The 23,808-nt window shown below is 42.7% G+C and overlaps 1 protein-coding gene across 1 annotated transcript in view; it reads right to left on the bottom strand.

The window, feature by feature from the left end:
• Positions 1-11,597: 11,597 nt before the first annotated feature.
• Positions 11,598-23,808, bottom strand: part of SPHKAP (SPHK1 interactor, AKAP domain containing) — a 56,655-nt gene continuing 44,444 nt past the window's right edge. Inside the window, exons 10-13 of the mRNA XM_049614472.1 lie at positions 22,748-22,834; positions 20,516-20,568; positions 20,241-20,425; positions 11,598-13,469 (exon numbers count right to left, since the gene is read on the bottom strand). Coding sequence (XP_049470429.1) covers positions 13,326-13,469; positions 20,241-20,425; positions 20,516-20,568; positions 22,748-22,834 — 469 coding nt within the window. The 3' untranslated portion in view covers positions 11,598-13,325. The remainder of the gene's footprint in view (positions 13,470-20,240; positions 20,426-20,515; positions 20,569-22,747; positions 22,835-23,808) is intronic.

The following is a 23,808-nucleotide window of genomic DNA, read 5'->3' as shown; positions in this document are numbered from 1 at the left end:
CTTGTCTAGATTCAAAATAGTGGAATAATGCAAAACACAAGTAACCTACTTTCAAAATGAATGTACCTGAAACACCATGTTTCTTGAACAAACCCTCCATTGTAGTTCAAGGACTTCTATGTTTTGGCTCCAGCCGCTTTCAAATCAATAAATCCTCCCATTTTCCGTGTTCTGCATCCCACACCACCTTGGCTTTGAGACCCATCCCATTGCCTACACTCTTCTTTTTGCTTAGAAATATTTTCCAACATGTCTTCCAATTCCGCTTTTCAAATTTGATCTGTGCTTTACAGCACAGGTCACGTGGAACCTCAAAGTCATTATTTCTTAACAGACCCCTCCAGCTTTCTCACTGTAACTCTGTTCCTGTCCAGTACTGTCTCTCTGTCTCAGAACGTGTGTGTGATCACAGAAAGGCAGAGGGGGCCATTGAGGTTCTCTGGAGTTGCCTCAGTTCAGGCAGATATAACAGAATACCATGACTAGGGGCTTAAACAACAAACATTTGTTTCTCAGTGTTTCTGGAGGCTGGGAAGACAGATATCAAGGCGTCAGCAGATCTGGCATCTGCTGAGAGTGTGCCTCTTGGTTTGCAGATGGCCATCTTCTTGTTATACACTCACATGTCAGAGAAAGGAGAGAGAGAGAGAGAGAGAGAGAGAAAGAAATAATCTTTCTCATGTCTCTTCTTTTAAGAGTACTAATCTCATTCATGAGAGATCCACCCTCATGACCTAATAACTCCCAAAGACCCTGCCTCCACATAACCTTCATTCTGGGGAATTAAGGCTCCAACATATGAATTTCGAGGGGACACAAATATTCAGTCCTTAGGATTTGGCACTAGTCCCCCACCCCTGCAATCTATGTACTTCCCACATCAAAGTTACATTCATTCCATCCCAAGAGCCTCCAAAGTCTTAACTCGTTTCACCATCAACTCTAAAGCCTAAAATCCAAAGTCCCAGCTAAATGTGATCTAAATCAGATGTGGGTGAGACTCCAGGAAAGATTCATCTTGAGGCCAAGTCCTCTCCAGTTGTGAACCTGCGAAACCAGAGGATTTCTGTGCTTCCAGAATACAATGGTGGGACAGACATAAAATAGACATTCCCATTCCACAAAGGAGAGAGAAAAAAGAAAGAAGAGGTGAGGGGATGGTTCCCCAGCAAGTCCAAAGCCAAACAAGGTACACTTCATGAAAGATTAAGACTCAAGAATAGTCCTCTTTGGCTTGATGCTCTGCCTTCTGGACCCACTGGGTTATGCAACCTGGGCAGCACACAGGGCCTTTCTACAGCACACGTAGAAAAGCCTCGTGCTTGGTTTAATGCTCTGCTCTCGCCCTCTTGAAATTCTTAATAATGTTTTGAGCAAGGGGAGCTGTGTTTTTACTTTGCATGAGACCTGCAAATTATGTGGCTGGTGCTGCTTTCTTGATTTCAAACTCCAACAGTATGGTATAGAAGGGAAGGGAGAGAAAAGGAAAGAAACACACATCTGCTACTAATGTGTCCAGTTTTGAAATCCTCTCTCTTGGTTGTCCCCGTTTCTCTGGCCGAAATTGGCCTCTAGAAATGGGAAGAACACGGCTTCAGATCTGTACATCTTAAGCCATTTCAGTCATTATCGTTTGCTCCCAGCTGCATGACTAATAGGACCCTCTGCCTTTCTCCTTCTCCTTGGGCAGAGGGCATTTTTTCCCTTCCTCTTCTTGAAATCAGAGGAAACAGCAAAATCATCCCTTCAGCAAGGGATTCTGGCTTGTTTACTCTTTTGTTTGGCTGCCCGTTTAGACAGCAGCCTTGATTATCTTACTCGAAGCACATCCGAGCGGAGAACAAAATTCTAGAGAGAAGGTACAGCCTAGAAGAGGGGGGAAGGGGGACAGATTTGGGGCAGACAAGATTCTTACTGTTTTTTTTTTTTTTTTTTTTTGCCTTAGCTTACTCTGGGAGTTGCGGTAGGTAACTGTGCTTTAGTTGTTTTGCTGGTGCTCTGTTCAAGAGAGTTGTCTGTTAGGTATTGGGAACCAGACTTGGACGGGGGTGGGTCATCGGGCTGCAGAAAGAGGAGGCAAAGCTGGAGTTGTGTCTCCCTCTTCAGAGAAGATCCCGCAGGGTCCTCCAAAACACTCACACCCTTATCCCACGGGGAGAACAGATGTTTGGGCTCCTGCCTCAAGGGAGGGGGGGCATTGCCAAGGGGATGGTACTAACTAGAGAAGCAATCACCATCAGTAGAGGATTGCTGTTGCTCTTCCAGACAGAGAAAGAAACATTGGCTCTGTTTCCTTTCCCTCCTCCCAGTGCCCAACACTGAGAAAGATAGAACCAGAAAAGGCAGGGAAGAGAGGACGAAAATAGCAGACACTGTCCCTCTTCCCATTTCAAGCTCCTCAGGCCACAGCCTGACTGGTGCTTAGCAGAAAGGGAACAAGAGCTTTTAGATAGCATATAAGAACCAGGCTGTAAATGGAATTAGACTGGCTGGAGATTTTAGTCATAAAAGCACCCGCCAACCATGGCGTCTTCCCTGGATGCATGATTGGGTGGCAAAGAGAAATTGGGGCAAACACAGGTGGCCTTATAGTTACATTTAAAAATGCACTATGTTTTTGTTTGCCTCACGCAATTCAGATGATTAAGCCATTTACATTTGCAAGTTGCCTGCTAAAAGCAGCCAGGGTAATGCTTTGCTGTTTAATTTTTGTTGGCAGTTGGAGTGAGAGAGAGAGAGAGAGAAAGAGAGCCCTCTGTATAATTCCTTCCCTTCAGTTTGAGCAAATGCCCACCCAGAACAGATAAGTATTCCAATATGAGAAGGCTGGGCTCTGTCTGTTGGGATGGGCTTTGTCCAGCCTGTATTCGTCGCTGAGATGGAATCGGTATCTCCTGCATCACGTGAGTTAGGTGGACATCTATGGAAAACCAGGTGAGGAGGAAAGGGAGACAGGATGCTGCCGCTGAGGCCACCCAGACTCTACTACATGGGGGCCACCATATGTAATAATCATCTGCTTCCATCGTGGCAACGACCTTTGTGGCCCTGGGTAGTGTTGGCCAACTTCCTTTGGGCTTCTCCATGCCGAGAGACTCCTCCTCCTCTCCACAGGCAGTGGGAGTCACTCATGCCCAGATAGGGAAAGGACAGGTGTCACTTCCAGGATATAACTGGTGACAAACAGGCTTGTGCGCTGTGGTCACTTAATCATCCTTACTCTCTTCCCACTGGGCTACCTCCCAGACTCATCATGACTGAATGTCGGCAATTTGTTACTTTGAAAATATCCTCCATTCAATTCTTTCTTTTTTTTCTTGCTGTCTCCTGGAGTCAAGCTCTAAAAACAGAATTTAAAATTCACCTCCCAGTGTGTCTGAGATGTTTATCCTTTCCATTCTGGATACTTGGCTGGCGTGCACTTCCTCTGTCTTCCATTGAACGATTCTGCCCTTTAGCTGGCTGTTTAACTTTCCTTTTGAACAGATAAATGGTACAGCATTCATTATTGGTTAAGAATGTTTAATATAATGTAACCTTTTAAAAGGTTAAATATAATACAACATTTGAAAAATGCTTCTAAAAGCATCATGAGAGAAGCCAAACTTTTTTTTTTCTCTTGGTGAAGAAGATTTTATTGTGATTTTACAGTTTTGGAAAACACCTTTGTAACCTAGTATTTGCCCAGATTGAGGATAAATTTCCATTTTGCATTCACATGGAGTACTGCCTGGAGTCAGCTATTGTGAATGATCTAGAAGTATCCCCGTGTGGAGGTATTCTCGAACAGGTATCTCAGCCTTGTAAATAGTCATCAACTCCATTTTCCCAGCCCTCACCTCATTGTTGTCAAAGAAACACAGAGTTCTGTTCATTGTTCTTCCTCTGTTTTGGGAGAGTGATGGTGTAGTTGAGAAAATACATGATTGAACTGATAAAAGATGATCAGTTGTTTGTGAGTCTGCTTCTTTTTCCCTCGGTGTGGTCTACCCTTTGACCTCTCTCACTTCTTGTGCCTCCAATTTATACCAATTTAAAATGAATCCCATTTCTAGTTCTGTGACTTTAAGAAAGCTATTTACTTTTTCCATGTTCCAGATTCTTTGATAATAAAATCATAACAATAAAACCTACCTCATTGGGCTGTTGTGGAGATTAAATAATTTAACATATAAAGCCCTTAAAATACTCCTTGGCATATGTAGAGTGAGTGGTCAATAAATGTCCGTGGTTTTTGTTGCTACTTTTCTTCTTATTCTTGATACTTTAATTAGGTCCCTTCACCATTTTGAATCTTAATTTCCTTACCTACAAAATTGGGTCCATAACTTTTTCCCATTCAAATGGATTACAAGGACTTGAACAAGGAACACGAGGGAGAAATCATTAGTAAAATGTTGGCTAATTAACACCAGGGAGACTCTGGACAAGGCTGTCCTCTATTTTCAGGATCATTGGAAGTTGGCTATGCTTGGACTTGTGTCAGACGCTCATTAGCAGATGTCACTATCCTCCAGCTCAAGGGTTTGCCAAAACCTCCATGCCGAGTTGGGAAAATTCATTTTCTTCCAGGAATAAACTCATTTAATTTTGTAGGTTATTTATTCATCAATCAGAAGAGCTCTGATGATGACAATATTGCCCTTGACATTCTGAAAGACAGGGCTCCGTGCCCCAGGAAAGAGTGTGCTTACGTATCACCAACCCGTGTGCTCATGCGGGGCAAGAAAACGCCACATGCAGGGACATCAAGAGTTGAAGGCAGCTCAGAAAATGTCCTGAGGGAATGTTTGGGGATCTCAGTTGAGGGTGGAAAAATATACAGCTCAAGAGACACGGAGGTGAGAGGAAAAACTGCCAGAGAACAGGGATGGGTTGGCTCCTTGCACAGCCTCTTTGGTTAACTCTTCAACTCTTGCTCCAGCCATCACCCACTAGAGGCAATGTGGCAATGCTGCCATGGTAACAAGCCAGTTCAAGCTGTCTCAGTTGCTGAAGTCCAGAACCTAGATGACATCGCCAGTGCCTTCTTACTTAGAACCCCAAATCACGTGTTTATACTGGCTAACAAGTGGTCAGGGCCATTTCACGTGCCAATTTTTGACTTCTTCAAAAATTTCAGATTTACCTAGAGAGGAAATTGGAACCACTGGGGTTAGACATGAGCCAAACGAACACTGCCCAGCCCTCTTTCACCCTCACCCTGCTTTTTAATTACTTTATTTCCAGCACAGTTCATTATTGCTATATGCTCGATTAAACTTATTCCCCATATTGTACTTTTGCTTTGGCTCCTCATCTGTATCCCTCGCTAGAATGGAAATCCTAAAATGCCAAGCACATTGTCTCTTCTCTGTTGCATTGTCTTGGGTCATCGGACACAGTGCTTGTCATGTCTGGTGCCGAATAGATGTTCAGGAACTGGAAAAGGCTAAATATGAACGCCTATCGTAATGCCAGGCATCGCACTGAATTCCTTTTCGTGGCTCTCGTTTCTGAAAATTGGTTACTAGACTGTCAAGAAATGCTTAGCCAGGCAGTAACAGGTTGTTAAGGGCATAAGCTTACAGCTTCCTATTTCTTCAGGGGTGTATATGGCAGCTTTGTTGTAACTGGTGCATTTTTGAATGGCTTTTTTACGGCAAAAAGAAATACCATGAAATGAACAATCTTAACCATTGTTATTGATTTCAACAGCCCCCTCCGCTGGTTTTAGTAAGCGATAGTTGGCCTACAGCACTGTATAAGTTTAAAGTGTAGAGCCTAATGATTCAGCTTACATATATTGTGAAATGATTACCATATAAGCTTAGTTAATCTCCATCAGATAGATGGAAAAGAAAAAAGAAAAAAAAAAGGTGTTTTTCTTGTGATGTGAGCTCTTGGGATCTACTTCCTCTGGAACTGTCCTGGAGGTCCCACAACAGCATTAGCTGTGTTCATCGTGTTGTGCGTTGTGCGTTACGTCCCTACTACTCGTTTCTCTGACAACTGGAAGTTCGGATCTTTTGACCCCCTGCCTCCGATTTCCCTCCCTTCCAGCCCTCGCCTCTGGCAACCACAAATCTGATCTCTCTCTTTTTTTATTATCAGCCTTTTTTGTGTTTTTTTTTTGTTTGTTTTTGTTTTTAAGATTCCACATACACATGAGACCGTACAGTGTTTGCGTTTCTCTGTCTCACAAAGCCCTCGAGTTTCTACCATATTGTTGCAAATGGAAGGGTTTCCTTCTTTTTTGTGGCTGAATATGTTCCCGTTCTGGGTGTATTTTTAATTAAAAGTAATCCGCTTAATCTGCTTTGAGTGGCAGGTAGTTAGAGCGGTTATCTCTGTTTTTAGCAAATACTGATGAAGGAAAAACAGATGTGTGTGGTTTGGGGGGTGGACATCAGAACTTCAGCCCCTGGAGGTGAGAAGGAATTAGTTCTCCTTAGAAGTCATTAATGGGGTCCCAGACTTTGACCGAAGCTTAAAGCAGCCAGTGTGGACATGTGTCTTGTCGTATATTAACCATGACATATGTTGTATATATTTTATAAACTCTGCCAGAGTTAGAATTTTCTGACTTAAAAAGTAATGTATTTCTTGAAGAGTTACATAGGCTTCTTTTCCCCTTCCCTCCTTTCCCTATTTCTTTCTTTCCTTCTCTGTTCCTTTCTTCCTTCCTCCCTCCCTTCTCTCTTCTTTTTCTTTTCTTTTTTCTTTTCTCTTTCTTTTTCTCTCTTTCTTTTTTTCTTTCCCCTTCTCCTCCCTCCCTTCTCTCTTTCTCTTTCTTTCCTTCTTTCTTTTCCTTTCTTCTTCCTCCCTCCCCCTTTCCTTCCTTGATTAGGACATATTCTACACAAAGAGTGCCTTTAAAATAGCATTCTTTTTAATTAGAATCTGCCCCTTGGACATGATTTCTTCACAAATACATGAGCTCCTAGAAGGGGATGGTCCTTTAAACAAACATGCAATGAAGATCCGTTCGGTACTAAATTAGATCAGGCATCAGAGGGAGGATTCCGAGGTGATACCAAGTGAACAAGCCAAGGGTTCTACTTTCTAGAGATGTAGAGTCTAGAGCAGGATTATGAAAATGGCATGCATAATCCCCCTGAAACTGTATAGGCAATCCCTGAATTTTACACAGGCGGAGTTTTCCTTCGATTTTCAAAAGAGCCTATACCACAAAAATGTTCAGAACCATAACTACATCTTTCTTTGTCCCTCTGAATACTCTCAAACTTTTCCTCATCTCTTTTTTTGGTTTAATATTTTAAAACCTGTTTATTTATTTTGAGAGAGAGAGAGAGAGAGAAAACGAGAGTGCAAGCATGTATGAGCAGGGCAGGGGAAGAGAGAGGCAGAGAGAGCATGCCAAGCAGGCTCCACACTGTCAGCACAGTGCCCAATGCAGGGCTCGATCTCAAGAACCGTGAGATCACGACCCGAGCCGAAATCTAGAGTCAGGCGCTCAACCGACCGAGCCACCCAGGTGCCCCTCCCTCATTTCTTTAACCAAAATTGTTCACCACTTGATTTCTCTGCCTCTTGCCCCAAGCAATCAGGAAACAAAGAAGCAACCTGCTGCTTGACGTCTAATAATCTTTATCTCCCCAAGACACCGAATTCCATAGAACAACCGCTTTGTTCCTCAGGAGACTACCACACTTTCCTTTCTCTCTGCCAAACAGCCATTTGTAGAATGTTGCAGTTGGAAGAGATTTCCTGTATCATATTATCTGCATACTTTATCTGCTGCATTAAAAAGCAAAGCAAAACCAAATGTTTCAGAAAACACTTAGTCATATGCTGGAGGGCACACGCAGCTGGGGCTGTAAATGACAGCTTTTTTTATATATACTTGCACTTAGGTTTTAAGAGAAGATCCTGATGTCAAATGAAGGCAGAAGGAAATGACTGATCTAATTTAGTAAGGCTTTATTAGACATTTCTAAGGATTTTATAAATGGTCGACATGTGGCCTTACTGCCTTTATCACTAAATATGTCGCTAGACTTGTAACACTTGTCTTGGTGCTTGAAATAGCAGGTAGAGCAACCTTCCCCAGCGGCACACGTAGCCACGAAGAAGAATCCAGCGAGCTCAAAACTAGAGGCTATCGTGGTTTTATCCCCCTTCGTTCTGTTTCAACACGTGGCGATTCATCCCGCTTTCCTCCGTAAGAAACAAAACTCTTGCTCCTACCTGATCTGTGTCTCACGCTGTCATTTTTGATGTGTCGAAAGAGGGATGTGTTTTGTGTTTATGAAGATTTGGGCCAGACTGGTATTAAAACAAAAAGAGGCGATAACAAGTGTGGGCGAGGATGTGGTGAAAAGGGCAACCTCACGCACCGTTGGTGGGAATGCAACTTGGTGCAGACACTGTGCAAAACAGTATGGACAGTCCTCAAAAAACTAATACGAGGAAGGCCATGTGATACAGCAGTTCCACTATTGGGCATTTACACACACACACACAATGAAACCATTAATTCTAAAAGACGCACATAAGTCTATGTTGATCGCGGTAGTATTATTTATCATAGCCAAGATATGGGAGCAACCTGTGTCCACTGACAGATGAATGGATAAAGAAATTGTGGTATATATATATATATATGATGGGCTATTACTCAGCCATTAAAAAGAATGAGACCTTGCCCTTTGTGACAGCACGCATGGGCAAGAGGGTATTATCCTAAGTGAAATAAATCAAACTGAAAAAGACAAACACTATCTGACTTCACTTTTATACGGGATGTAACCAAACAAAACAAAACAAACAAGCAGAGACAGGCTCATAAATACAGAGACTGAACTGGTGATTGCCAGAGAGGAGGTTGGCGGGGTGGAGGGTAGTCATAGGCATGAGAATTACAGCATAAGGAATAGTCAATAATACTGTAATAATATTGTATTATTACAATAATAATAATAAGTGGCAGGTAAATAAATAAATAAATAAATAAATGGCAGATGAGGTCACTGAGTAATACACAGAATTGTCGAATCACTATGTTGTGCTTCTGAAACGAATATACCCTTGCATGTCAACTACACTTCAATAATAAAAATTAAAAAAAAATGACTTGGGCCAGGTGTTCAGCCCAGGGACCCCACAATCTGCCAGGAAACAATCTTTACACCTGCGCTCTGCAGTGCTTAGAGCGTCCTGGTAGAATGTGGAGTCCCTGTCACATTCTGGGCTGGAAATAGGGACAGCAGACAGTAAAGCAGTTCAACGGGAAAGAGTTCGTCAAAGCAGTGAGAATCTTCCAAAGGCAAATAAATAACTGTTGATAAGAATTTAATGAAAGGCCATTTCTGAAGGACAGAAGGGAATAGGAAGGAGATGCGATAACTGAAAAGAAGCTCGTGAAATTGGATATGAGGCTTTAACAGGGCGGCGGCGGGGGGGCATTATGAAGGGGACTATGTCAGGAAACGGAAAATTTAGATGGTCAAAGGATTCTTGCAGCAATACCAGCAGATTACATTTTGTTGGCTTTTTAAAAAAAATTTTTTTAATGTTTTATTTATTTTTGAGATAGGGAGAGACAGAGCATGAACAGGGGAGGGTCAGAAAGAGGGAGACACAGAATCTGAAACAGGCTCCAGGCTCTGAGCTGTCAGCACAGAGCCCGACGCAGGGCTCGAACTCACGGACCGCGAGATCATGACCTGAGCCTAACCAACTGAGCCACCCAGGCGCCCCGATTTTGTTGGCTTTTTTAGGGTACAATTTTGCTGATGCGAGGGAGGCTCAGACTTTTTCCCCTGTCCACTGTATTCAAACCTGTCTATACTCGACTGGCGTCCAAGTTGTGCTGATATGTCCTGGAAATCACTTAAATTCATCCCAATACCACAAGAACATTCTCAGGTCTGTGATCCAATGTTCTTACACAGCTAAAATAAAAGGCAGGTGTTTTTTGTTTTTTGTTTTTTTTTTTAAATAGAAAGTTTTACTTGCTTAAGGCTTAAGTCCAAAAGCAATTCCATAAAAAATCTCAAGAAGCTTAATATACCTGGTGGCATTCTCTGGTAAGCAAAGAACATTACGGTAGAACTGTGTTTCCAGAATTAGTGGTTGAACATCATTAGTTGGAAACGGAAGTTATCCACGGCCCATTAGCTTTCCCAGGGGACAAGGCCTTGTGGGAGGGACTGGGGAGGAGCCCATGGATGAGTCAGAGGTGGTCCCACACCCCAGATGGCCTCACGGAAATACAGGTATTCGACCTACTGTGCTAGAAGCAGGGGGTGGTACTTGCTTGTACAGGAAAGGGTGTCAGGAGGCCCGGGTCGCTCAAACCCTTGCAGATTCCTAAAAGAGGCCTGTTTTCAGGTCATGCCTGTGGCTGGTTCCCAGGAGCTAAGCTCTGAGCCTTCCACTCCTGGAGGCTCCCTTCTGTACCTCAGAAAAGGAACCTTCAAATGCCCATTCTTTGCCTCATGAGTGATGACGAGAACTGCTTGTACCCCTTCCCAAGAAGCCTCTCCTGAGGTCAGGCTGAGCTCAGGACACAACGGGCTGTCCCCTACTGTCCCATCACACCATGTCTGCTGGGTGGGCTCGTCCATCCCACCCTCCACACCTGGCCCCTTTCTCGCTTATTCTCACTATAAAAGACAACCCCTTTTTGTTTCACGTTGAGACACCTGGCAGGTCTCAAGGCTGGAACACTCTCACTGTTACCATGACCGCTGTCCCCCTGGGGTTGCAACAACCCCGCTCTCCTTCTTACTGTAATCCTTGCAAATAAAATCTCTCCTTGGCCACCGCCCAGGGTTGGTTTTTATCCGACATTACCCTCCGGCTGACTGGCCAATTCTTTATGTGAGCACGCTTATGCCTTCTTATTATGATATAAAGTGCTCGGAAGTCTCCGGGCCTTATTTGCACCAATCCTAAGCATGCGTTTCCTGAATGCAAAGGGCACCGATCCATTTACCTCTAAGCCTGATAAGTTTACCTCTAGTTTGCTGGAGTCTAGGTCAGTTTACCCCCACGCCTTGTTTGTCCTGGGCTTCTTTCTGCTATCCGTCAGGCTTCCTGGAAAGGCCGCAGCCCCTGGACCTTGGGAAAGTGGGAGGGGGTGCCTGGTGTTCGAGTTCCTGCTGGGATTCCCTGGACTAGAGGTTACAGGCTCCCCTTCCTCCACCCTGACACCTCCTAGAGCCTCAGACTCCGCCCCTTCAGTACACTGTTTATATCGCTGGCTCCCAACTAGTGGTGATGTCACCACCCAGGGGACATTGGGCAATGTTGGGAGACATCTTTGGTCGTCATGACGGGAAGAAGTGTCCACTGGCATCTACTGGCTGTCGGCCAGGCATCCTATACCGCGTAGCACAGCCCCCTGCAACAAAGAAGTATTCAGCCCCAAATGTCAATAGTGCAAAGGTGGAGAAATGCTGATTTATGTGATAATCGCTGATGCTAACAAATTTAGTCAAAGGACATTTTCTTATTCAAAAGTTTGAAAATGGAACAGGAAAGCTTGTCCAAAGGATAATCTACCTTCATCCAATCACACTGGGGCCATTTTTTCTAGGAGGCACTGAACGATTTTTGGACCAAAAAAAAAATGGTCAACCATTCGGCAACAAAAATTTATTGATTCGTTTGCAACATTAGGTACAACATGTATAACTTTATCACATGGTAACAATCCCGTATTTGTGCTTTGTAGGATAAGTAAACATTCATTCCGGCACAAAAAAGTCTACGCACAATATTCTGGGATGGTTTAAAAAATAAATATATCCTTTTCCGTTCAGTAGCGCAAAGAGCTTTCAGTCTGAAATAATGGATACATTTTACAATTTGACATTTTGTTAATGTGACGAGTTGAACACATATCTTAAATCGGGACTATTGATGTAACAAGTGCCTAATGAATTCTGGGGAGGATTCCGTGATGTGTGAAGAGGGAGGTATGGCTCCCAAGGAGGCTTTCTTGACATTTCAAGCTGTGGATGACATATAAGTCCAGCGCCGACGGCCTGGGGCCTTGTTCACATTTAAAATCACTTCACAAATTTTCAAAATAGAGTAAAAGCAAGATATTTAAGGAAATCTTTGATAAACGCCTTCTCCGGTCAAGAAAATAAAAGCCGGCGTACCTCAGTTAGTTGAAGGGGAAGAGGATTTATCAAGGAGAAGTTAGATACGTCGATTTTTCAAAAGAGTAAAGCTCTGTTACTGAAAAACTTCAATGGGATAAGGTTTTCTTTTTTCCAAATTAAATGCCAATGTGTTTGAGTCAGGAACAGTCTACGGTCCTAACGGGTTAGGCCAAATCCTGCGCCCGTCACCATATCATCCTGGGAGCAGGTCGGCCATACCAGTATCAGTGGATTTATGATGAAACCACTGAGCTCAAGTGTCAAGATACAACTTAAGACGACAATCCTCTCATGTTGTATGAACCTCTAAGCTAACTCATATATTATTTAAGGTAATCATCTCTTCATAATTTACAATAAAAATAAAAGGAATGCTTATACTTTATATAATTGAATACACAAGGAGATTTTATCTCAAAAGACTTTTGTTTTTGATAGTAAAGTTTTCCCTTATGGTAAGAATTCTGTGATCATGTTACCCAAGTAATATAGAGACAGAAACGAGACAATTTTCAGTCTTTCTCTCTCTCAACTGAACGCCAATAGTTTTCTGGTTAGTTGAGAATGCAGACACCATTGGGGGGATAGGAGATACTTACCAGTGAGCTGCTATGAATAAATGAAATCACCTGGGCAGAGGACATCACTAGGACTCCTGCATTTCTCTTAAATATCCACTGATAATGGTCTGAAAGTGAAGATCTTTTATATCAAAATTCTGGAAATTTCTCACCCATATCTTAAGTGTGTACCTGGGCTGAGAGCCCCTTAATCAGCTCAAAAAAGTGAAATAAAAGTTACATCATAGTTTACAACATTATTTTGACTAGTGACTTTGTTTCCAGTTGATTCACATAATTGGAGACATTACATGTCATTTTATGTCATTAAAAATATTTAAGTACAGCTTTCCTGGAGTTTGGGCCGAGTTAAAAGCTTTTCGTTCGGGGCCCATTAAAATTTCTGCTTTTCCAGTGGTTCTAATACAAGCTTTTTTTTGGACTTGCTCACAGGTTGCCTTGATTTGTACCGATCTATGTTTTGCTTTTCCTCAGATTTATTCGATCTGCAGCAGACTTGAACAGCAGATTTTGTATAGCTCTGCTAATGTGATGGGATGTTTTGAGGAGGTTTAGAGCATTTCGAGCAAACCACTGTAATCTAAGCTGGGAAAAAGGGAAGGAATATTCTAAGGGCATTGCTGCCCTATCCCAGTCCCAAGAGCCAGTCAAAGAGACTCGGGGTCCCCTCCTTCTGCTCCTCATGCATTTTGCAGTACTGAACAACCGCGTGAAAGATGTCTCCCACTTTCCAAGACTTCTGCTGAACCAGCCGCACGACATCTAGAAACTAAAATAAAGCACAGAATTAGGACTCATGTATCACAGATGAGCCTCAAAGTTATCTCATTCAACCCTTTTTCCAAAGCCAACAGCTCTCCGGGCTATTTTTTTTTAATCTCTTGTGACAAGGGACAAGTTTGCAGGACAGTCTATTTTCTTTTTAGACAATTCCGATTGTTAGAGAGTTTTTTCAAGTGAACTGGATTTTTCTTCTTCACAGCAGCTGCCTTCCATTGATTGTGGGAAAATAAATGGGATTCTTCTTTCAAGAGTCTATCTTTTGGATATTTCAAGAGTTTCCCCAGGTCTGAGCTGGACTCTCTGTGACAGGACTGTATAGCATAGCTCCCAGGACCTTCTATCTGTCTTACAAATAATCTTTCATTGGAGGTATACATTTAGGCCAAGTAAATCAAGTGCTGAACTTTTGGGTACAGTCACTTATTGGCTCCCCACTCTGTCTTGAATAGTCCTCTCCCCCAGCATCACATTTCAAGAGACATTGGTTTTCCATTGTAAAAGGAAAAGGAAAGATTGGGGCATCAGAGAAAAGGGGAGAAAGGCTAGGATGTCTTTGCACGATTTGATTAATCAGACTTTTCCAGCGCTTACTTTCCCAGCTCTTACTGGAAGTCTAGAAAGTAGGAGTTACCAGTAGAGAAGGCTTGAACATCAAGTTTCTGAGATCTCACTGAGAGAGGCTCGTAGGTTGGTGACTTCTTTTCAAGATTTCCATTGAGGGGTCACCAATGGCCTTAGGCTAGACCCATCCCTTGAGGGTGTCGCCTCTCCCTTAACATGTCTTATAAAGACGCAGCCAACATGAAATACACAGAAATATAAAATTAGCCTCAGTTCCTTTTTTTGCTTCCTGTAGACTCTGGCTCACTGGGCTACCATTTCATTCCCAACTTTTATCTCTGAGTCATTGCTCTAAGAGACAAAGCTCTGGAGCAGATGCCAATATTTGCTAAGCCCTTCCCAGGAGGCTGTTGGCCCCAGACCTTTCTGGAAGCCCAATTACTAGATTCTTTCCATCTATTTAGGACTTGCTGAAGTAGGATCTGCCACTGTGGTGATGAGCACAGGATGATGCTGACCGATGCCCCACCAGCTAGCCACTCTGCCAGTAGTTTGTGGAGTAGTCACAGGCTAGAATCTGTTTCATGGTTTCTAAATACAATCTGATATCTCAATACATCAGCTTTAAAAATGGTCTGGCACGACTAAATATAGACTATTCTTGAGGCTGTGATGACTTAACCTCAGACATCAAGACCTTGAGACATCTGTGGGGCTGATGAACAAGAAGGTCTACACTCTTTTCTTTCTTCACTAAAAAGAATTTCTAAATAAAAATGCAGCTAAGATTGTGAAGAGGCCAGAAAAGGACATTCCCAGTTTGTTGCTATAGCCTTTTAAAACCACGTTCAGGTGGCGCCTGGGTGGCTCAGTCGGTTGGGCGTCTGACTTCAGCTCAGGTCATGATCCCACAGTCCGTGAGTTCGAGCCCCGCATCAGGCTCTGTGCTGACACCTCGGAGCCTGGAGCCTGCTTCGGATTCTGTGTCTCCCTCTCTCTCTGCCCCTCCCCGGCTCGCACTCTGTCTCTCTCAAAAATAAATAAACACTAAGTCCACATTCAGGTTAGCAGTTGGCCCTAGATCTTTCATTGTTCCTGTCCATGTTATTGCTTTGGTAATTTTAGAATCAGCTTTAGGGTGTCCGGGAGCTGAGTTTTTCATTCCAGTGCAGTGAAAAACAAAAATCAAACATTTTCACTTCCTGCCACTTCACAGTCCATAACAATCAGGTTCCCTTCCTACATATCACAGTGGGCATTTCCTTGAGCACATATTTTGTCTTAGGAAACTAAAATGGCTTATATCCTGTGATGGTGTCATTGACAGACTCACTTGAAGAGGGGTATTACGTAGAGGGCTTTCATATTCTCAGGTGCACTTGCTAAATTAGATCAATGGTTTACAAAATTATATGGTAGTGTCTATGGGAGTTGTTGCGAACTGTGAGATTAAAAAAAAAAAAAACAGTCAACTTAGATTTCTGAAAGCAACTACCTTCTCTTGCTCCAAGGCAGAATTCCATTTTATGAAGTACAAATGAGTTCGTTTCTATAACCACTCCTGCAATTATGGCCTGTAGAGTCGTGATTATCAGCCTTGTCTGTGGCCTAGAACCACCAGGGACCTTTAGAAAACTCCAGTGTCTGAGCTTCATCCCAAGAGGAGATTCTGATTTAATTGGCCAGAGCATCTGGGTCTATAAATCTCCCCAGGTAATTCTAGTGCACACTAAGTTAGAGAACCATGACGAAAGTATTCAGTTCAAGCCAATTTCTTATGTTTATAAGTGAAGAAACTTAGTATCTATTATGCATTAATGTTGGCATTCTCCACCAAATTCATATATTGAAGTCCCAAACCCAAAAGTGATGGTATTGGGAGGCAGGGCCTTTGGGTGACAATTAGGTTTAGATGAGGTCATGAGGACAGGACTCCTATGGTAAGATTTATTCTCCTATAAGAAAGGGAAGAGAGACACCAGAGCTCGTTCTCTACCATATGAGAACATAGGAAGGGAGAGGGCTGTCACCAGGAATGGAATCTGCTGGTACCTTGATGTTGCAATTCCCAGCCTCCAGAACTGTGAGCAATACATTTTTGGTTTAAGCCACTCAGTCTATGGCATTTTGTTCAGGTAGTCTGAGCTGACTAAAACAGTATATAAATCTTCCCTATTTTTCCTTCCTTTTTCCTACTGCCCTTCTACCATTTTGCAAGTAGAATGGAATGAGTAACTAGGGGCAAGGTCACTTCTCTTATGACCCTCACTTTCTTAGGAAGGCGTGCATATACCTTTTTCCTCTGTTTTTTTTTTTTTATCATCTCCAAGAAAAAGAAGTAATTCTCAAATGCGTAAATATGAGAAAAGCACTGATTTACAGTGAAGCCAGGCATCAGGCCACTCTAGCTCACAGGAGCTCGTTGGATTTAGAAAAGGAGCTAGAGAGCAATGATATTTTGGATCCAGAAGGAAAAATAATTGGCCAGTTTATGTCATTTGTTAAAAAAAAAAAACAATTGCTGTCATGATTTTTTTACATCTTAAGTTAAGTAGATTAAATTTAACTGATGTCAGTCATTGCGAATTACATTTACAAAGTGTTTTAGATCTTTAGGCATTAAGATTCTCAGCAAATTTGCCCTGGAATTTAAGATAGTTAAAGTCCAACTCAAATTCTGTCACTCTTTCGGGCTATTTCTTATGGGAGGGGGTCTCGAACTTTGGTACTCATCAAAACGGCTTCACTTGAGGGAAGTTGTTAAAAATGTATACTTCTGGGCCCCACTGAAAGCGATCAGGGCTAAGAAAAGACCTAAGAAGATGAATTGTAAGCAAGTGTCCCAGATAATTCTGTGCACTTGGCTCATAGATTTCTCTTTATAACCTGAGTCTCCTCTGGTTGACACTCACCCTACTCTGGGTCCCTCCTGAACTAGAATGGAAATTCCATGAGGGTAGGGAATTTTGTGTCCTTTGTTCCTTATATTCCCAGAGCCAAGAACAGTGCCTGGTATGTTGTACATGCTCAAAAAACAGTTGATGAATGTTCTGAGTGCACAACTTTCAAGTGAACGTAGTATTTTAATGCGTAGAGAAAATGCCATGAAAGAGAAAGCTTGAAATGAAAGTGTCACTTTTCAGAAAGGAGTGGCACTACACTGGCCACCAAAAATGTTTGGCATTTGCCTTTTGAGTTGAAACAAGGCTGAAATTCATTATAAGCTGAATTTAAGTGCCCTTTGATTCCAAGGTCAATGGTGGGAAACATGAGCTGCTTCGGTATTCACTCATGATATCGTCTCCCCTTTAGTTTATGCCCTTTAGCTTCAGGCTGGGGCACTGAGTGGGAAACACACAAGTGGGAAAATTGGAAACTAAATTCATTTTTTAAAAAAAAAATCAGAATTCACACAAATGGTGGCTTGAAGGGTAGATCTGTGAATGATATCTAACACTCCAGCGATGGTGGGAAAAATGACATTTCTGAACTTAACAGAGATGTTTCTTTAACCCTTTCCGAGCTGAGGAGGAGCAGTGCTACCCTTGTGTGACACGGCCCCATGGGAGGCCACAATCTCTCTTCCGCACTCCTGGTAAATAGCTACTTCACCAATGAAAAAAACAGTCAGAATTAGCACTTGAGTGTTCAAGTGCAGCACTGATAAAAGCAAGGATATAAAAATTTTGTGTAAGGGTTTGCTTTATTTAACCAGTTTGGTCTCAAACAACAAACAGTGCCCATTTATGGAGAAGCCACTCTGCAGAGAACCTTAACTGACTCTGAAAAAAATGAGAATATTTCGTCCCTAAAATTACAATCCTTAGAAATAAGCTCCTTGATCTGATGCTAAATTGCATGGGTAAAACATTACTTCATGTTTTTCTTGATACCACTCGTGGAGTGATTCTTTTCTCAGAAAAACAGCTATGACCAAAGACAGGCATCCCCTCTGAGGATTGAAAACTGGTGAGGATAAAGAAATGTCAAGTCAGGGCCTGATTTACATAATCAAGTTACTAATCAAGTTAGTGATACACCCCTGGTCCTTTCACCTAATGGGGATTTATGAGGCACGTATTCACACAGAGTCCTGTGTTATTTCTTCAAAATGGTGGATTGGATAAAAAGCTACTTCCTTAACAGATCATCTGAAAATGGACCTAGCAATGCTCTGGAGATGGAAGTTGGAAACCAGCCAGTCCTTCATTTTTCCAGGAATTTGAGGACATCATTCGCCTGAGGAAGTTCTTGTTCCCCTCCCCATGGCAGGGAGTCTTTGGGATGGTGTACAGAAAGAGGGAGGGGTCCAATGTGGGGGGTTCTTTTGCTCCACTCTTTGCACTGGGCCGGCTGGAAGGTAAGATGGAAGGAGACCCTATTAAGTAGTGAACTACTCATCACCTTGCCAACAGAGGTATGACAAAATTCAGATGGCACGGAATGGTCGAAAGTCCTGGGCATGAAGAAAAATATAAATTACTGGCTGGAGAGAGAGGCTGATGTGGGAGGGGCCAGTATAAATTAGGTCTCTGCAGTTTTTCCAGTGGCCAGTCCCACTGGCTGGTGATACAGAAATGGGGAAGCTGTTCTTATTACCATGTACATGGGCAAGATGATCAAGGATCTTTCATTTCAAGCTGCTAGATTTTGACAGTGAGAATTAAAATGCAATTGCACATTAAAGAGAAAATCCAGATTGTAACTCCAAGATCATTGAGCTTGAGAGAGACACACTATTGAGAGGTTTCCAGGACTAGGCTGAGTCACCTTTACCATCCTTTTTCATGGGCCAGCCTCTCTGAATCCTGACTTGTCCATTAAAAAGCGACAGTAATAGCCATTTGGCTCTTCTCCCAGGCTTGTTGAGAAACAAGTTTAATGAATACGTGGAGGTACTTTGGGACAATAAGACATTCAAAAATGCACCGTGGCAGTGATAAGCAGGATCGTAAAACGGCTCCCAAGATTTCTGCCCTAATCCTCAGTACGTAGGATGAGATATTACGCCCTTATTATGTTATTGTACATGGCAAAAGAGATTCTTTAGTTAGTTTTGAGTTAATCAAAAGGGAGACTATCGGGTGAACCTAACCTACTTGCACAAGCCCTTTCAAAGCAGAGAGTTTTCTCTGGTGGCAGAAGTAAGGGACTGACTGTATGAGAACATGAAGGGGTCCACATGACAAGGAATGCCGCAGCTTCTAGAGGTGGTCCCGCAAAGAAACAGGGTGTCAGTCCCACGGCCACGAGGGCCTGAATTAGGACAACAACCTGAAAACCCTTGGAAGCTTGTTTTTCCCCACAGTGTTCAGGCAAGCGCTCAATCAGGCTGCCATCTTGCTTTCTGCCTTGCAAGTCCCTAAGCACAGAGCCGAGTAGAATTTACCCAAACTTCCGGCAACAGGGCTGGGAATCATTGTTCTAAGCTAGTAAATGTGTGGCAGTTGATGACACAGCACTAGAAAACGAATAGAGCAACATTATTCTTAATGTGAACATTTGCAGAAGGGGCGTACTTTTAAATCGCGGGCAAATCGAGCTTGAAGACATTGGCAGATGAATTTGTGCGTCAGTCTTAATCATTGGGATTCTACAGCAGTTAGTGGGCAGTCTCAAAGATAGGGAGTTAGAGTGACAGTTGCTATTAATGTTGAGGTTGGCAAAGGATCTATTCCCTGACTTTATACCGCTGGTAGGTGGAGAATGATCATGAGAAAGGCTGTCTAATGCAAACCTGTTCAGTAGGGACTTAAACATGCTTCTTCTTGACATCATGCCACAGTCTGTTTTAAATATCAATGTGGCCTCACTTTAGTTTCTTATAAATATCAGGTCTTTCCCTTCTACCCTTGATTTAAATGAGTGTTATGAGGAGGTTGGTTCCAGAGCAAGGAACCATCAAAACAGAGCAAACAAACCAAGGAACAATCAAAAAGCCAGAGTCTGGAAGAGTTCCCAGCTCCTCAATTCACTTTCTCGCTGCCACCAATGAGCCGAGACAAACTGAGGGTCAAAGAAACAGTTATTGTGATTTTATGCAGGTGGAAGCTTTCAAAGTTCTAGCCACAATTTTAAGGTGAAAAGTCAAGAGCAAATCATTCAAAATGTAAGTGAGTTGACTGGGAAGTTACTGAGTTTCCAGCAGTGACAAAACCACGAAGCTTTTTTCACATCCAAACACACGACATGGTACCTTTTCGATTCTGTTTTCCTGAGATTTCTTAAAGTAGATGGTGGGGATCCCAAGTTCAGAGGCTGCTATCCACTGCAGAGTGGCTCGAAGCTCAGCGTCAGGGCACTCTGGCTCCAGGTCAAAGTTGATCACCAGCAGGCTCCCCTGGGGGCTGGCCGCTCCCACCTGCACTCCAGACGCGCCTTCTGAACACAGACAAAACCTCAGTCTTACGATGCTTTCCACGGGGAGATCACAGGCAAATTGTGTGTCAAAATTATGGGAATGTGGCTTACCCTCTACGTTTTCTGACTGTCCTTTAAGAGTCTCCTTTTCTTCTACTAATTCACTTTGGGAGAAAACAACAGTATATGGTTGGTAATGTTTAGAAAGGGTAAGCTGCAAATGGATGATGAGGCAATGGGTCGTATTGATCTACAAGCTTCTGAAATTCGTTCTAGATCCATTGTTTTCGTAGAGTGGAGTAATACTGGGGAAATATCAATGTGGCTCTTATGTAGGATTATTGGGTCTGCAATCAATACCCTGGCCCTAAAAAAGAGGCCAGATTAAATGTCTAGTTTTAGTGGGGATAATTGGTGGGGGAGACCGGAAGAAATGCATCCATCTATTCTCCTCAACTTCCCTTCCACAAACCTTCATCAGTTTGAACAGTCAAGGAAATATCTTGTAGGCTACTAGATCTGATTTGGGGATGTATCTTTCTTCTGTATTTGACTTGTTATTTAAAGGTCCCTATATCATCCATCCTGATACGATGATTTTTTCCCTAAACTATGATGGCAACAAATCTGCATTTTAGTCTGAAATAAGGGATAAAACAACCAATGGGCTGCAGAAATTGAGTTGTACAATGAAATATCTCAATTAAAATTGAAAATTTTCTTTTTCTTTCTAGCAGAAGGATGAAGGAGGCTGGAGGTGATAAAGAACTAGAGATAAAACCAAAGTATTTCATTAAAGTCATGGTCAATGTTTGAGGTGTTTTCATACAGCGAGTGCTTGTTAGGAAGCCTTGATATAATGGAAGGATTCAGTAAGTGCTTCCAAAATGAGAGCATACAGCTCAACAGTTGAAAGGAGGTGGCCATCTTGCAAAGACTGTGGTTGTCTTATATTTTTGTACAGTCTAGCAATTAGACTATAGCAGCTCCTAAAAATGTGTGTTTTTATGAGACAGTATTCTCTCTTATATTTTCTATTCCTGCTAAGATTTGCTGGCTGTAAATCCCACTGTATTCCTGATGTCGAGAGAAAGTTTGGGTGTTCTGCCATGCTTACAGAATTACTTCTAGAAGCATGGCCAATTTCCCAAGGGTCTAGATTCTCTTCTACGTCTCTGCAAGTGATCTAAGTGAAATATGATAAGACAGTTTCTGCTATCGTGGAGCGGCCAGACACGGATATGGGTGGTGGTTATTTTGGTTTTCCCTGAGAGCATATAATCTGCGGGGTCCTAGGCTCAAACCCTAGGGAAAGATGGAAAAGGGTAGCTAAACAAATGCTTCCTGAAAGACAAAAAATAAATTTACCCCAAAGTAATTTTTTGTTTGTTTGTTTTTGTTTGGGTCCTACCTTAAAAAAACAAAGCAAACCCAAGCTAACGTGTATGTTCATCTCTACTTGTGACTAATGGCTCTATGGAACAAAGGGTGCACGGCGACCGTCAATCGCTGAACCATCCTCCCACAGGCCAGACACCTGATTACATAGCGAAGCAAAAATGATTTAGCTATAGAGAGCAACTGAGAAAGGAGATCAGGGAGCACTGTTAGTCTTGTAGCTCATTTTTATTTCTCTCAGATTTCAGAAAACTCCAAATAGTAAGCTAAGTCATAATGGTCAAAAATAGATTTCAATTCATTTACTTTTCCAGAATAATCACAAATTCTGGATGCAGTCCTGACCTCGCACTGTCCTCCTTTTCGGCACTGTAATTTACGTTACACATGTGCTTCTCTAAGTGCTATTTTCCCTTGGTCTTTTAGACCTTTTAGAAGGGTCTCAAGGTCGTGGGGAGCAGAGTCACTGCACGGCAATGACCTGTCTCCATTGTAGCACCGCTTGGTATTCGACCCATTTAGTAGTGATTATCCCAGGTTTCTACGAGTAAAGGAAAAGCCATTCACATTACATTCTATTGAACAATAGTCTCTGTTGGTTGGCATGGTATGATCTAAAAGGATTTCTGCTTCTCTGTGTCCAATGAAGTAAAATGACATCTCTTTCTGATTGTATGGATAAGCTTTTTGTGAAATGATTTTATCAGAGGGGGCAGATTTGAAATCCAGAAGACAGTGGTAAGGCAGGGTAGGACCCGTGGTGGTCCTACCAGTGGTGGTAGGGTAGGACTATTCTAGGCCCTAGTTCTTGCTCCAGTGACATGGAACCACAGCAGCGTGGACATGATGATTCAGTGGTTGGGCACGATCTCAATGACCAAAATGGATTGCCAGATGGAGTTAGGGTAGCGGTCTCACAATCACTGCATCTCGGTGGCTACTTACTTAATCATGGGAGAAGATGGCATGCTTTCCTGATAAATGTCCAGGTCCACAGTGCCAAGACTGCTAGTGGCACTACTGTTGCCATTGCTGACAAAGCAAAAGTTTACATATTAATGCCTGTCTCCACCACCTGGCCACACCGCCGACACTGACATTCCACCATTTTTTTCTAAGAGGTCCTTCTTTGGTCCCCGGGAGAATATTGTTGGGGGACCCCTACATTAAGATTTTTTTCTGGACAGATTAGGGGGAAACGGCACAAAAGACATTTTTGGCCCAAGCCAGTCATCATCATTGTCATCGTCATCGTCATTTTCGAATTTCTGTAGTGGTGTCATGCCTGATGGGCTGCACCTAGTGGGTGACAATCTGCATGACTTTTATTTTCCTCATTCTAGGTGTAGTGAGGATGTTTATCTGGCAGCAAGAGACTCCTCGGTGTTCCCATGGAGACCAAGATACTTCTGAGAATGCTGGCTGGGGAAGCTACCAGAATGTTCATCTGCCTGCTTGTTGACTTCTGACAGAAACCAGGGGACACGCGTTCTCCCTTTGCCTGTCACGGGATTTTTCTGAGGGGCATTCCACAGAATATGCGCCTGGATCATTGTTTAACTATGGCACTGCAGAACTTACAAATATGAAATTGGGCAATGCCAAAGTTTAATCAGCTCCCTTGTTGTAAAATCGTTGGGAAGCAATACCTGATACCTTATGTATCGAGGAGTAGGAGGGCTGATGTATCATTTTCATGGGTTACACAATCAACATATGGTCTAGTTACTAGCTTGGAATTTATTTGCTGAAACACAGTTGACTTGAGCCAATTTTTTTTAGGCTGTATCTGTACTTGCAAAATGGAATGCATCCAATTTTAGCAAGCTCACCGAGTTTCCTCATACTCCCACTATTTCCCAGTGACATCTCTTCCAAGTCAGCTTTTCAAAGGGTGAGTGCTGGTGTGTCATATAATGGGGCAGTCTTCCCTCAGGAGGACCGTGACTAACACACTAGACTCCTCCAGTTTCAAATTCCGGCTTTGGGTTTCGTGTGGGGCATCA

Source organism: Panthera uncia (assembly GCF_023721935.1).
Source record: "Panthera uncia isolate 11264 chromosome C1 unlocalized genomic scaffold, Puncia_PCG_1.0 HiC_scaffold_3, whole genome shotgun sequence".
In the NCBI taxonomy this organism is placed as follows: Eukaryota; Metazoa; Chordata; class Mammalia; order Carnivora; family Felidae; genus Panthera; species Panthera uncia.
This window is presented reverse-complemented; position numbering and strand designations above follow the sequence as displayed.